At 35.2% G+C, this 16246-nt stretch overlaps 1 protein-coding gene across 1 annotated transcript; it reads left to right on the top strand.

The window, feature by feature from the left end:
• Positions 1-6612: 6612 nt before the first annotated feature.
• On the top strand, positions 6613-10143 carry LOC128223319 (uncharacterized). The gene is made up of 8 exons (XM_052932597.1): positions 6613-6617; positions 6801-6878; positions 7108-7269; positions 7973-8143; positions 8347-8535; positions 8698-8895; positions 9094-9438; positions 9775-10143. Exons 2-8 carry the CDS (start codon positions 6821-6823, stop codon positions 9780-9782), a joined length of 1131 nt encoding a protein of 376 aa, XP_052788557.1. The 5' UTR covers positions 6613-6617; positions 6801-6820; the 3' UTR covers positions 9783-10143.
• Positions 10144-16246: the final 6103 nt, after the last annotated feature.

Genomic DNA, 16246 nt, shown 5'->3' on the forward strand with positions numbered 1-16246 from the left:
GACCTGTACAATTTGGTCACTCTTTTCATGCACTGGTCAATTTTAAGAGAAATCGTGCATTTACTCTGATTATCTGGAACACATATTCATTAATAAAAGCATATTGATAAATGCTACTGAAATAAGAGTAAATAATAAACTTAAACAAAAAACATATTAGAAATCTATTTCTCCAAAAGTCTGCGTAGGAACGAAAGTCTACGTAATCATCGATCAAATCCTAGTATGAGGGGCCTCAAACAGAAATTGTAATAACTTTATTTATTTCACATCGATAAAAATGTAAACCTGTAGAGGAACGAACGCCCACGTCATAAACGATCGGGTAGCAACGGGGTATTCAAATTTAGGGGTATTGAGAAAATTAAATTAAAGTTCCAACACATCTCCGAAAACAAACATAAAAGCAGAAAATGTGTTGATTTCAGTCGAACTTCACATATTATTTCACTCGCGAGTGTAAAAATATTTAAGTATATAAACCCTATTTACATTCCTGAAATAAACTATGATCTTAAACCGAAATCAACAAATATTTTCCATGTATTCGATATTGCTCATGGCACGGCTGTACAAAACAATTTGAAACATGGGAGAGTAACATTTCAAATAATGCATCCCTTCCATAAAAACATAAAAAAAATCCTCAAGCCATAGAAAGGTTTTGCTAGACTCAATTTGATGTTTTCCTCTGTATCATGTTGCAGAAATTTTAAGTGTATGCGCACTAAATGATGCAAATGGATATGTCTTCGAGACTACAAACATATTTCGACCCTCACCTTCCCCACGGCAATTGTAATGGCATCAAATTCAATGTATATTAACACAGTTTACAAGCAGCTACAACACATAAAAGTGCATTTGTCTTGGATTATTCTAAACTAGGAATTTTCACGTGCTTAGTGATTTTGATTCTCATATTTGACATGGCGTTTCATTCGTTCCGGCAAAGCTGTATTTACTGGCACGATCTTAAAAAGAAAGTCTGTGCTTTTATTAAGTTAGCGGTTCAGACCTATAACCGACTTGCAGCGGACGACGACGCGATTAACTATAATAACACATGACATTTGTGTTGAAACAGAATATCTAATGCAATAAACCACGCAAGTAAATAGTCAAACCCTATGACAATCAAGTGATGGCTGCATTAAGAAATGTTAAACTTCTTGTAAAAGCAGAGTCGGACATTAAGGAAACAGAAATCTTTCACCTTATCAGTTTATTGATAAAAAATATGTGTTCATTTCACTAGTAAAATTTTAGCGTTAACAACAGCTTGTGTTTCAAAACCTATATACTTCGTATGGCTTACAAAACATACTTAACTATTCCACCATTAAGGTGATATAACATGTTACACTGATTTCCCTTGTCCAAACTTCACTTTAGCGTTAACTTTATAACAAATGTGTGTTCATTTAAGACAAACTACTATAACTATATTATTTTCACTCCAGAGACATAAATTGGGTATTCTGTGCTTGTATCGCAAAACGTAGATGTTAGATACAGACTTTGAAAACTGCTTGGTCAAAATGCTAATAACTTTTGTAAATATTATCTGAATAGGAGATTTAAATTATGACTTTCAAAAAAGAGATACATTTAAACTTCTTCATAACATCTTTGATAACCTTAGCCTGGAAAATATTATTTCTGAACCTACATGTTTTATCAAAAACGGCAGGCTCACATGTAAAGATGTCATCCTCACCAATGCAAATTATTTTATGTGTGTGAAAGTCAACTTAAATTGCGGTTTTATCTACAGTCATAACCTTATAGCAACTAATATTAGAAAACAATGTGAGCCATTTATTTAAAAGAAGGTCACTTTTAAATCTTGCATAAACTTTGACAAAAATTATCTACTTGAACATAATGTTATATCTGGAACTCAGCTAAATGATTAACACACTTGTCTTGACATTTTATAGGAACATTGCTAAACGTTATCTTACTTTCATTTCATCCTGGTCACCAATAAAGATATTGGTAAATATAGTGATCGGTAAAATCAAAAACAGCAACTCCCAAAATCATCAGTGCTGGCACTGATGCTTCAAATGTTCTCAACCGAAACATGGTCAATGAAATCATGAGCCAAGAATCATTTCCAAATAGTCTTAAGCTAGCACAAGTTACACCTATTTTCAAGAAACATGACCCCTTTATAAAAGAGAACTCTAAACCAGACAGTATTTTACCATCAATGTCAACCTTATATGAACGAGCTATAAATGAGCAACTGATTAGTCATTTTGATAATAGTTTTCTTTTTTCTTTTTCCTGGCAGCTTTCATAACAATATATGGATATCAAACGACTCTGTTAAGGCTGACGGAAGACTGCGAAAACCCCTGTATAAGAACAAATATGTAGGTGCATTTCTAATGGACCTCTCAAAAGCATTCGACTGCCTGGCCCATGATCTCATCCTAAACAAGCTTAAAGCATATGGTATCTCAGCCCCAGCATGTAAACTTATGCACAGCTATCTTACAAACAAAAATCAATGGGTCAAACTTGGTCAAATTACCAGTGCTCGGGACTCCATCTTGAAAGGTGTGCCACAAGGATCAATATTAGGGCCTCTAGTTTTCAGATATCTTTGTAAATGACTGATTCTGCTTTATCAGTGAGGCAGCCTTGTATAAATATGCAGATGACAAGACTCTTTCTGTATGTGATAAAAATATCCTTACGTTCTTAAGACCACTCTTGAAGAAGAAAGTAACATTTTGATAAACTGGTTTACTTCCAATCAGTTGCAGGCTAACCCTGAAAAATTTCACCCTTTTACTTACAAAAATCTTCTTCATAGAATTCAGTTGCCAACATTATTTTGAATAGGGTAAGATGTATCGCTATTGAAACTTATAAATATCTTTACGGTATATCACCAGGATATGTTCAAACCCGTGTAGCTTTTAAGACATGTAATTGTCCTCTCATTTATGAAAACTGTGTAGATGTGCCATCATTAAGAACAACTAAATATGGGAAGAACTTTTCCGCCTTGATGTCAGTCAGAGCCTCGCAAAAGAAATAAGGTGCTATCAAATTTACATTGAATCTAGAAGGCTGATCTGCACCTGACCAGGTCCCTCTTGGAAATTTTCAATCAGCAAATAATACTTTATAACTTAAAACATAAAAAGAAATTGATATTTATAAGGTGGTCACTGAATATCTGTTATCCCTTGTCTTCACGAAAAACGTGTTTTCAGTGGGATTGCCTATACCTGGACAAAAGTTGGCATTCATAGACCAGAAAAAATCGAACATGAATAAAAATTATCGAATTAAATAACAAGGGCAAATATATATTCATGACTCTTTCAAATGTATAGATCATTAGAATCTGCCAAACACATACATATACTTGTGTGTTGTTTCGTCAAGTATTTGTATTACTATTTGGCATTTTCAATTAATATTCTTAAAAAGTGGTAGGTGCGGATATTGTCAAGAAGGTGGCCGGGCAGAAGTATGGATGGTTACCTGTAGGTAGGATTGACCAAATATTAGGAGCAACCATGACTTTGCACGCTACTGTTTCTGATAATATAACTGAACAATCTAGTAGTGTTTAAATTACATGATAAATTAAGTACCTCCTCTTAGCAATAGTTTTTACTAGCAAGCTGAATTAATCATAACATTTTTACCAACTACACATCACTGTACCATGCTGTAATTTCTATGTACATAATGCTTCGTACGAAAGTTTTATTATGTTATGTATTGTTTTTATTCATGACGGAAAATAGCTCACTGAGCTAATATACCTTGTTAGTGTATACCCGACATATAATAAAGATTCTTATATCTTGTATAACACTTCTATCAGCAATTTCTTCTTTTCTAATTTTGAATAGGTATCTTTAATATTATTATCGTTTTCTTTACTTTTCACAGACATACGAGTATTTATTAAAATTCAACTTGAATAGATTTTCACATAAGTATTGATTCATGCAAAAAAAGATCAGAAGAAGTAGAAGAATTATGAGAAAAACAACAGCAAAAATAGTGAAGCTCACGAAGCTCACTATAATTGGAAATCTATACGAACATATAAATCCTTAATGAGTCAGATAAAAACGGATATTAATACATGTCTTCCATAACTAGTAATTGTTAAAGCTAGGGATTTAGGCTTAGGTTTTTATAATACCGAATACTTGCAATTACATCGCTGCAACAAAATTATTTAAATGGGATGTTTCTATCAGCTTTAGGGGTCACCTTTGACCGCAGTATAGGGTTATTACTACTTTTATGTTCGACATTGAAATATTGTATAATCAATTAACATGTAAAAAATAAATATTGTATCATCCAATGCAAACAGCAATAAATGCAAATATATGCTTTTTATATTGTTCCATGTAATATGTATACATTAACGTGCATGATTTCGTTTTGCAGATGTGTTTTCAAAATAACGTTTCAAGTTTTAAAGTACTAAGCTTAATGACGACTTCATCTTGAGATAGTTAAACTTTGATTTGCAAGGGAAAAAACAATGTAAATATCAAAGTTATATCGTATTTATTTTAATGACAGTCCATAGCAAAAACATATTCACCAATGGCGCCACCGCAGACAATGTTTAACACATGTATGTGTAATGATATTTGTTTTAACCGATGGGTCTCCTCGTGCAAACATTCCCACGAACATGCACAAGTAAAATTGTCATTTGAATTTAAAGAAACTGTAAATATCATTTTAACAGCATGGTGCAATTCTAGTCTCATAGTTCCGAAGTGAATACAACAAATAAGTCATCGATGGCTTTTTATGGAACACAATTGATTATGAAATGCTTCATGTTGATCAAATCAGAATGCGGTCGCAGTCAAAGGTACATACAACGACCAGCTGAATGTCATACCATTCAAAATATTTTTCTGAAACAATGTGATGACGTTAGACATGATTCATTAGGTTTGATGATTTATTTGTACAAAGCTCTAGTTAACATAAATCTGCAGCAAAAGGCGTTGTTTTGTTGTGTGAAAATAACATTCACACAACTTCACCTCGCCCCCCTCCCCCCCCCCCCGAAAACAAAATCCCGACTTACCTACCCTATAATGCCTCCAACCCCATTTCCCGTCTTACCTACCCCATAATCCCTCCCCACCTCACTATCCAGACTTACCTACCCATTATATCTCCCACCCAATAATCGCGACTTACCTTCCCCAATATTTCTCCCAACCCATTATCCCTCCCGACCCAATTTTCCCAACTTCCCTACACCCGTTATCCCGACTTAACTATACTATTATCCCTCCCAACCCACTATTAAAACTAAACTCCCCATTATCTTTCCCACCCAATTATCCAAACTTTGGTACTCCATTATCCCTCCCACCCAATCATCCCGACTTACTTACCCCATTATGCCTCCCACCCCATTGCCCCGATTTACCTACCCCATTATCCCTCCAACCAAATTATCCCGACTTACCAACCCTAGTCCCCGTCCCACTCAATTATTCCGACTTACCTATCCCATTATCCCTCCCACCCCATTATCTCTCCCTACCCACTATCCCAACTTATCTACCCTATAATCCGTCCCATCCCATTTTTCCGACTAACCTTACCCATCATCCCTTTCATCCCATTATCCCGACTAACCTACCCCATTATTCCTCCCGACCCCATTACCCCGACTTACCTACCCCATTGTCCTTCCCACCCCATCATCCCGACTTACCAACCCCATTATCCTTCCCACCCCATTTTCCCGCCTTTCCTACCCAATTATCCCTCCCGACCCCATTATCTCGACTTACCTATCCCATTATCCCTCCCACCTTATTATCTCGACTTACCTATCCCATTATCCCTCCAACCTCATTATCTCGATTTACCTGCCCAATAATCCCTCCCACACCATTATCCCGACTCACATACCCCAAAATCCGTCACATCCCTTTATCCTGACTGACCTACCCCATATTCCCTCCCAAACTATTATCCCGACTTACATCTTCCATTATCCATCCCCATCCCATTATCCCAATTTAACTACCCTATAAACCCGATTCCATTATCCCAACTTAACTATCCTTTAATCTCTCCCACCCTACTATCCCGACTTACCTTCTCAATTATTATACGGCAGTGAAATCGGAAGAAAATATTTTTTGGCCTTATTTAAACTGTATACACTTAAATTTACCTTAATATTAACACTTAAAATATTTGTTTTTATGAATTGCAGTTCAGGAACACATATGTACCTTTCTTAATGCATGCTGATCATAAACAAACAATAATGGTTTAAGTGAGGTGAGAATATGCATGTTCCTTTCCGTTCGGCAGTGGTTATGTTTCATCAAGTGATGCACTTCGTAACAATAACATGCACATGTAAAAGCAACGGTTTAATTGACGCGAGAGAATCATACGAACGGCTCATTGTCTTTTATCACCGTGTTTACATATTTACATACAAGGTAATAATTTCTGCATTATTCATCCATGTAATGATATGTTAGATGATCAAATAGGTTCCGGGCCTTTTTGATATAAAAGTCGCGCAATCTTGTTAGCGATTCGCATTCGACGTCTTATCTCAACGCAGGGTAAGTCATCATTCAATAATTTACTCAGGATTTTAAGATTGAGACAAGAGTTTACAAAATATTAAGCCCAAAATAACTAAGATATAACCGTTAAAGATATTTGTTTTTTTAGATAGAGTACTACAACATGTGAATATTAAATTGAAATAAGCTATATGGATATTAATAAATCTTTATTTATAGATTTCAGACAATCTACAGCGATGCAGATACTCTTAATCACTAGTCTGCTAGTCGGCACTACTCTGGCCGTCGGCAAAGGTCCGTTTTATTTGGTTGAACAGATTTATGTACAATACAGTTAACAATGAATAAATAACTAAGTTTGTTTTTATCTTAAATATGAAATAAATATATTTTACAAAAAAGTCAATATATCTTATCAACTCAATATTCTAAAACTCGTGAAATATATACCTGTATAGACGTATTATTACTAGACGGTTTTGTTACATTACAATTAATGAATTTTTCATCTGCTTTTGCTCAGGTAGGTATGGCGGAGGTTTTGGTGGTGCAAGTGCGGACGCCTCAGGAGGAATTGGTGGTGCAATAACCGGTGGCGGTGCTCTTGGAGGTGGCGGTGGGGGATCCGGAAGTGGCCATGTAATGGTTGTTGCTGGTGGCGGCGGTGGATCTGGCTATCCTTACGGTATTACTCTCATACAAATCATTTAAGTAAGATCGCTATTGTTAACATATATTGAATATGCGTCCAAAAGACCTCGATTCCACCAGAAAGCGTTATCAACGTTATTGGCAATAAAATTAAATTTGGGTATTTTGGCGTTTGTTAAAGAAAAAGGAAAACTAATACATTTATATTAATAAAATTCGTGAACTATTCTTTATTGCTATATTAACAAAAGAAAACTCAGAAACCTTTGTAGAAAAATCCGGTACTTTGCATACCATTTAAAGAGAACTTTTTCAATACCGCTCATATATCTGACAGCTGTAAAGTACTTTTAATATTGCTTAACATAATCAATAAGCAATTAAGAGCAGAACAGTTATAATTTTGAAATAATTTATTTGTTCGTTGTACCTCTCCAGATATGGTATGAATGAATAATATCTTAACAGACTGATTTTATACATGGTTTTCAAAGTATCCAGTAATATGAGACTTACAAAATAATATTTAAAGCTGATTCATTTTCGTATATAAAAGGTTTTTTTATGCTCAAACAAACATTGCATAAAATAGGCAAAAGTAATCTATGGATTTTCATGTTACTCTTTTTTAAGCTTGTTAAGTTTCTTTGACATACAAGATAACCAATGGTGGAAACAATGTCATTTTCCCTCTCAAATTGTTGTTACAAATGAACATGTTTCATGTATTACCACAGGGGTTTTTGGTGCTGGCGGTCCCGGTGGCTCTGGCGGCCATGGTGGCCCTAGCGGCTGGAGAATAGCTGGCGCCGGAAGCGTATCCTCTGGCTTCGGACCTGGCGGGCAGAGCTCTTTGGGAAGAGGGATTGACGGCACCGGTTCAGGACCAAGCAATGGATTTAGATTCGGTGGATCTTTTGGAGGAATGTATAAGTCTTTTCACGAAGAAGGAAAAAATATTAAACTGTTCGCAGTTTGTCAAGTAGATGTTAAGTATTTTAGATGTTCACAATATGCGATCATATTTCTGACAGCTTTGGATGAATAAACAATCAGATGGCGTAGTTTGGATAAATTAATTGCAATCACAACTAGTTTAAATAAATTCCAGGCGGTGCATTTGGACCCACTGCTGGTGGACCGACATTCGGTCCCGTATCTGGAGGCCCTAGTTACGGTGGCCCTACTTCCGAAGGTGCTGTTACTGGTCCCAGTGGCTCGTTCCCGGGCGGCCTCGTTTTTGGTGGCCCCAACGGTGCTAGACCAAGCACTGGATTTGGCGTTAGTGGATCTTTCGGAGGTATGGAAAAGTATTTAACGGAGATAACATATTCAGAAACTTTTAAAATGAAGTTTTACAATGTGTGATAAGTGACCTTCGTCAGCTGAAAATGACACAAAACAGCATTCTCAGTAAGAATGAATAAATTGTAACTTAAATTACTTAACTTAAAATTTCCAGGCGGGGCATTTTTAAGTGGTGTTCCCACTGTTGGTGGACAGACATTCAGCCCAGTGTCTGGAGGCCCTGTGTCCGGTGGCCCAATTTCCGGAGGGGCTCTATCTGGCCCCTTTGGCTCGTTCCCGGGCGGCCCTGTTTCTGGTGGCCCCACCGCTGCTGGACCAAGCAATGGATTTAGATTTGGTGGATCTTTCAGAGGCATGGATGAGTTTTTAACAAAGATAAACAAATATTGAAACTTTCAAATTACAGTTTTTCAAAATTTGTTTTACTATTGAAGAGGTTCAAAATGTGTGATCAGACTTACTTCTATCAGCTAAAAAAGTACGCTAAACAGCATTGCACAGTTCGAATTCATGAATTTAAATCTTTAAATGAAAATTTTAATATTTATAGGCGGCGCATCTGTAAGCGGTGGACCAACTGCTGGTGGACCGACATTTGGTCCAGTGTCCGCAGGACCTATTTCCGGAAGTGCTGTATCTGGCCCCAATGGCCCCTTCTCGGGTGGTCCTGTCTCTGGTGGTCCTGTAGCTAGTCCGAGTGGCTTCTTCACAGGCAGAACTAGTGGTACCGTCGTTATGACAAGCGGACAAAGCGGCCCGGCTCCTGGTCTCCCCGTTTCCGGGTCTGGACTTCCAGTTTTCGGAGGATCTGGTGCCGGCGTTGTAAGTGGCGATTTTGGTGGTGCAATCGGAGGCAGTTTTGGAGGAAACGTCGGTGGTTCCTCCGTTAGAAAAAGTGAGTTATTGCCCTTGATATATTTGAAGTATAATTGTATAGTTAACCGAAATGCTTTGCTCTATTGCTGATATTGAAAGATGTCAAATGTTTAATCAAACTATTTTATATTAAATTTCCGCATGGTTTATCAATCTATAGGCGTATAAACACAAAGGTGCAAAAAGATGGATTAAAATTAAAATTATATTTTCTGCAACAATCAGGAGATGCTAGCCTGTATGTTTTAGTATAAATAAATAACGAACATTTAAGCCCCCTTATAACGCTTAAGTTGACTCTTCAAAAATGAGGCATTTTTTTAAAATTAATACGAACATTGTGATATATTTTCAGCCTACTAGTCGTGAGGATTTACGTGAATCGTTCTTTAAACATTCCCGACGATGATTTGCCAATGTCTTTTGCATTCTGTCCCGACGTCAACTGGACCGGGTTTACCGACGAGATATATAATATTTTTTCCTGATTTGTTTTTTTTTCAAATGTCATGTTAAGAATGAGTCCTTTTACGGCTTCAAAAGAAATTAAAAAATGTATCCAACTTTGTTACTAAGCTGTAAGAATACTACTTCAATTCTTATCAATTTGTTTGCTTTAATACTCCGTTTGTGTGTTTATATGTTGGTTATATTTCCCAAATGCCATGTTAAGATTTCGTTGATTTATGTATTGATGTCATGTTACGGCTTCTTAAGCAATAAATAATTGTCTTTCATAATGTGTTTGTTATAAGGTATGCATGCAGCTGCAGCATTTTTTAATTCTCAATTGTTTGAACACCGAATAGAGATACAACATTGTGAAGTGTCTAGTTGTTAAAAACTACGTACAAATGCATATACCTTAATGTTTAAAATGATAAAAACATAGAATAACTCATGAACAAAGATTTGGAAGTGTCGTTTCATTATTAGGTTTGACTAACTGCCTTAAATTAAAAAGACACTTCGAAGAACGTTTATGAATTTGTCAGATTAATTGGGTATTTGGTAGGTTTGCATGTATCAACCAAAGCGTAAAAGCAAGGGTAGAAAAAACAATAGTCTTAAACATTTTTTGGGTTATTCAAAAATGTCAAGTGTGTGCGCACTGATGCCGATGCGAAAGAAAATGTCAATGAACGTATACAAAGGAACCTGACGCCCCCATTCCTAGGACAAATGTGAAGAAACCAATTACATATCATGCCAATGAAATTTACAAGCAGTAGCAAAGATGTCTACTAGCAATATCATTAACTATGCTTCAAACTTTGTGTCGGATGTCTACTTTCTGGCGATATTGACGCATGTGCTGGTATTTGAGAGCTTCCTTGAAAAGGCATAGCAATAGTTCAAGGTGTGTTTTAACGAAATGCTAAGTTTAAATCAAAGGGTATTGTTCTTTTCCTGTCAACGGTACAGATTACATAAAATTTAAATTTATATACTTGAGGACTTCAATAAAACAGTCACACTGTTTTCATCGCCTGTGTAATTTTCTATTCCAGATAATAATTCTGATGTACTTAAAGGATGAAATATTCGAGTATTTCGAAACAATAATCCGCGTTCTTTGCCGTATCTAGTACAATTAAAGAAATAATTTTCTGCATCTTCTGTTCCTTATCCACAGTCACAAATAGGATAATTACGAAGAAAGATTATATGGAGATGTGCATAAAGATTGCTGCAAACATTTCCGATTTTTGTATGGTGGATGTAAGTAAGTCTGTCCCCGACAAAATATTATTTCGGAACATTTGAGCCTTTTGTGTATCTTCTTAATTTGACTTTAATTCGTTAATCGTGTTAACTGGTGTGAACGTGAACATAATGTCGCCTGCATTCCTACGAGCACGGAAACTGTCCAAAAATGGTTAAATATTGATTGCGATAACTTAGAATGTGTGCAAAGATGTGTAGAATTGCATAATTTTATGCTTAAAATGCCTTTTGAGTCCTGGGACAGTGATTACGAACAGTCTCAAGTCTGAGTTCTGACTGAAGACTCATCATGGCAAAACTTCATTTCATTGTCATGTTGCTGCTATCAAAGCATTGGTGGTAAAATTTGCTGAAATGTATTACCATTTGAATGTTTTAATATTATTTACATACATTTTTATAAAAGAAATGGAATAAATATGATTTCCACAAATGCTTTTCTGTGTCTGAGTCGACACTTGGACTTGGGATTGTTCGTAATGATCATGGCCCGAAGTTCTGTTGGAAATCTCGAAGAATGGCATTTTCGTAAAAACGCTTTAAAATTGCACACGCACTGTGCTATAATGAGTGCATTTATGTGTGTAGGACTAATTGAAAGTAGTTTTTTTATAAAATAAATGCAGGGACGGGGTCTGGAATGCCCTCCTAATATATGAGATTACAAATGCTTCTACAGATTGATATTGCATTGAGTGTGAGTGATGCACATAACTTTTAAACGTTATTCCTTAATCCAGTCCAATACCTACACTCGTGCATAAATATATAGTGTTTTTGCTGGACAAGAACTACTGGTGCAGCATGAAACTTTGGTAAAATGAACAATGCCAAACTTTACAGTGAGTGAATATTTTAGGAGAAACGCGACACACCCTTTTATTGTTTAAAAGAGTGTTTGGACTGAATTTAAAAAAAATGTATGGTTGTCATAAACATTAATCGCTAAAAATTGCATTTTCTAAATCTGAAGTGGCTTACAATGTATAGGGAAATTTATTAAAATGTATAATCTCAACCAAAGTTTCATTCCCAGACAACAAATTTCTAGCAGGTATGTGCTTCCTAAGGGTAATAAAATAGAATTGTGGGAACATGTATCCCAAATCCCATTTTAAAACTTTAAACATACATGTATCTTTCTGACTCATGACTTCCTTAAGAGGAACTATGGCATTGATATTCGAAGACTAGAATTCCACGAATCGACTATGTCGCCTTTCGAGAGTGCACGTCATTGTCAAACCCAACTAAGTAGTAATGTTTTACACACCATAGCGAATGCAGATATTGCCATATATATATTCAATACCTTTAATAAAGACTTTCACATATTTTATTTTGGAAATTGAAATGTAAAAATATATTTTTGTTTGTATTCGTTAGATTCTTTGAAAGGTAAAGAAAGTATTTTTTCGCTCGATAGCCCAATTTTGTTTCTTAAAAATTCTTGAAAAAAGAAATTGATGTGGCCTGAAGAACTACTACAACGAGTGCGTCCAATTTATTGGGCTGTAAATAACTACACTAAGATTTCGACCAGCTAATTGGACTGATTATAACTATTATAATTATTCGGCAAGGTTATTTAGGTATTTATCATGTATTGGTATGTCAATCTTGTCTTTGGACATTTGCGTACAAAAATCAAACGTTAATGTGAACTGACGCCTAAGCTAAAGATGTGCCTTTAAAAACAGGCAAAATACATAAAACAGCCACAAACACAAACAAATTGAGTGACGTACCATATACTCTACAAATATGAATTTGCAATAATATAAAAACAAGTCATGCTTTTCGGTGAATATGGAGTTTATCAGTGAAAAAATAACAGTGAAATTCGGATATTTTCACTACAACTTTAAGAGTGACAATATCAATTTTAAGAATTACTTTTAAAATCATTTGTAGTTTCTTTCCTTTGATCAAAATGGAGTATCTCACTTTTGAACAAGTAACTTATGTCAAAATATAATTATTTGATGTAAAAATGCATATATTTAAACAAGGACTTTTATTGGAATTCGACCTCACTTATTTAGGATATGGTAATCGTATTATTCAAACGTATTCTTGAACTGAATGCTCGAACTTATGTTTTCATAATTCATTACAGTCACAAAAATAACTTGAACATAAATTCGGTCTTATATCATTTATTTAATATATTTTCAAAACCGTCTGACTTTGTAATACGAATATCGCGAAAAATTTACTCAGCAACTGTCTTATAACTTAACTAATTTAACTGAAATACCCCACTGCTAGATGACGAGAATGAAGCTGAGTCATCGTTTTCCATCTGGAAAACGAACCGTCTAAAATCGAATTCAGACAGTGAGGGTGTAAATATCCATGTATCATGAAGCCATGTGCCTGGAAACAAAGTCTAAAAGTTTGAAATATGTTTTTAATCAACTCAATGTTTTTCCAATTTGTTTCGCTGATACGTTCGATCTTTTAAATTTTCATTCAGTAAATGACGACCAGTTTAATTTGGTCAGTGTATTCATGCCCTAGTCAATTTTAAATGAAATCGTGCATTTACTCATAATATCTGGAACACACATTAATAAACGCTTATTGACGAATGTTGTTGAAACAAGAGTAAACATTCTACGTCATCATCGACCAAATGTTATTTATTTCAAAACGATAGTAAGGGCAACTTGCGGAGGAACGAACGTCCACGTCATCATTGATCGGGTAGCAACGGGGTATTCAAAAATAGGCTATTTAAAAATAGTTAAATTAAAACACCATTGACTCTTCTAAAACAACGTGCAAAAACAGAACATTGTTTGATTCCAGTGTAAGCATTTTATTTCGCTTGCAATCGAAATATATTATGTTATATAAACTATATTTAAACTAGTGAAATAAACTACGACCTCACTCCGAAATCAACGAATATCCTCTATGTATTCGATGTTGCTCATGGCACGGCTGTATTAAAACATTTGAACCACAAGTTTTAACGGCGTATTCCTATAATTAGGGAGAGTAGCATTTCAGTTATTGCACCACTTTTAATTTAAACAAAATACAATCCACATGCCATATAACGTTTATGCCAGACATATTTTGATGTTTCCTCTGTATGCATCATGTCGCTGAATGAGTGTAAAAGCCAATCAGCTGAAATATTACTGGGTTCTGTAGAACTTATCAGTGTTTACGCACTGAAGCCGATTGAAAAGATATGTCTTCGAGCTTTAAACATATTCCTACCCTCACCCTCCCCACAGCAATTGTAACGGCATCAACTGCAAAGTATGTTAACACAGTTTACAAGCAGTTTCACAACAAAATACATTTGTGTTGGGTTATTCTGTACTAGGATTTTCATTTAGTTATAATATTTGTGCATTGTGTGAGCTTAGCGATTTTTGTTCTCATCTTTGACATTACATTTCCTTTCTTCCGCCAAAGCTGTATTTACTGACACGATATTAACAAGCAAGTCTGTGCTTTCATGAGTTGGCGGTTCTGACTTAAAGCCGAATTGCAGCGGACGACGATGTGATTCACTATAATGACGCATGGCATTAAACAGAATATCTAATGCAACAATCCACGCAAGTAAATTGTTTAACCCTTTGACAATCCAATGATGGCTGCATTAAGAAATGTTTAACTTGTTTTAAAAGCAGAGTCGGATATTAAAGAAACAGAAATCTTTCAGATGTTCTTCCTCTATATTCATCACTGCTTCTCGAAAGAAAGTGGAACCCAAATGTTTCGAAATTATATGCCGTCAGATGTTTAATGCATTTGACACATGTTTTAAAATGGCAAAACCTACAAACTTTGTATGGCTTACAAAACATACTTAACTATTCCACCATTAAGGTGATATAACATGTAACACTGATGTCCCTTGTCCAAACTTCACTTCAGCTTTAACAACAGCTTGCGTTTCAAAACCTACATACTTTGTATGGCTTACAAAACATACTTAACTAATCCACCATTAAGGTGATATACAATGTTACACTGATGTCCCTTGTCCAAACTTCACTTCAGCTTTAACAACATCTTGCGTTATCAAATCCTGCATATTTTGTATATTTTCTAGAGTTAGTTGTTTTTGGAACCATTTCCAATGATTCGTTTATCAATAAAATTATGATAAATTGGTCAACAACATAACAAATGTGTGTTCATTTAAGACAAACAACATTTATAACTATATTGTTGTCATTCCAGTGGCCTAAATTGGGTATTCCGTGCTTGTATCGCAAACCGTAGATGTCAGATACAGACTTTGAAAATTATGCCTCTATGTTAATAACTTTTGAACATATCATCTGCATGGGAAAATTAAATTATGACTTTCTGAAATGACATATATGTAAACTCCTCCATAACATCTCTGATAACATTATCCTAGAAAATATCATTTCTGAACCTACATGTTTTATGAAAAACAGCAGGTGTCTCACCATCCTCACCAATGCAAAGTATTTTGTGTGTATAAATGTCAACTTTAATTAAGGCTTTATCGGCTGTCACATAGCAACTAATATTAGAAATCAATGTGAGCCATATACGATCATACAATAACTTTGACAACAACTCTTACATGACGATATTTCACATCAATATAGCCAAAAATAATGGAAAATCTGGAACTGAGCTTAATGAACAACAACCTATTTTTGACAATATACAGTAATATTGTCAAACGTTACCCGACTTTTATTTCAATCCGGTCACCGATAAAGATATTGGAAAATATATTGATCGATAAAATAGAAAACAATGCAACTCCCAAAATCATCATTGCTGGCATTGATACTTTAAAAAATCCCAACCAAAACATGGCCAATGAAATCATATGTCAAGAATCATTTCCAAATAGTCTAAAGCTAGCACAAGTTACCCCTATGTTTAGGGAAAATAACTCTAAGCCAGTCAGTATTTTACAATCAATGTCAAACGATTTATAAGTGGGCAACTGATTAGTCATTTTGATAACATTTTTTTTCTTCCATGGCAGCTTTCATAACAACAAGGATGTCAAACTACTCAGCTAAGGCTGCTGGAAGACTGGGAAAGACCCTTGAGAACAAATATGTAGATGGAGCTCTTAT

Source organism: Mya arenaria, chromosome 17 (genome assembly GCF_026914265.1).
Source record: "Mya arenaria isolate MELC-2E11 chromosome 17, ASM2691426v1".
In the NCBI taxonomy this organism is placed as follows: Eukaryota; Metazoa; Mollusca; class Bivalvia; order Myida; family Myidae; genus Mya; species Mya arenaria.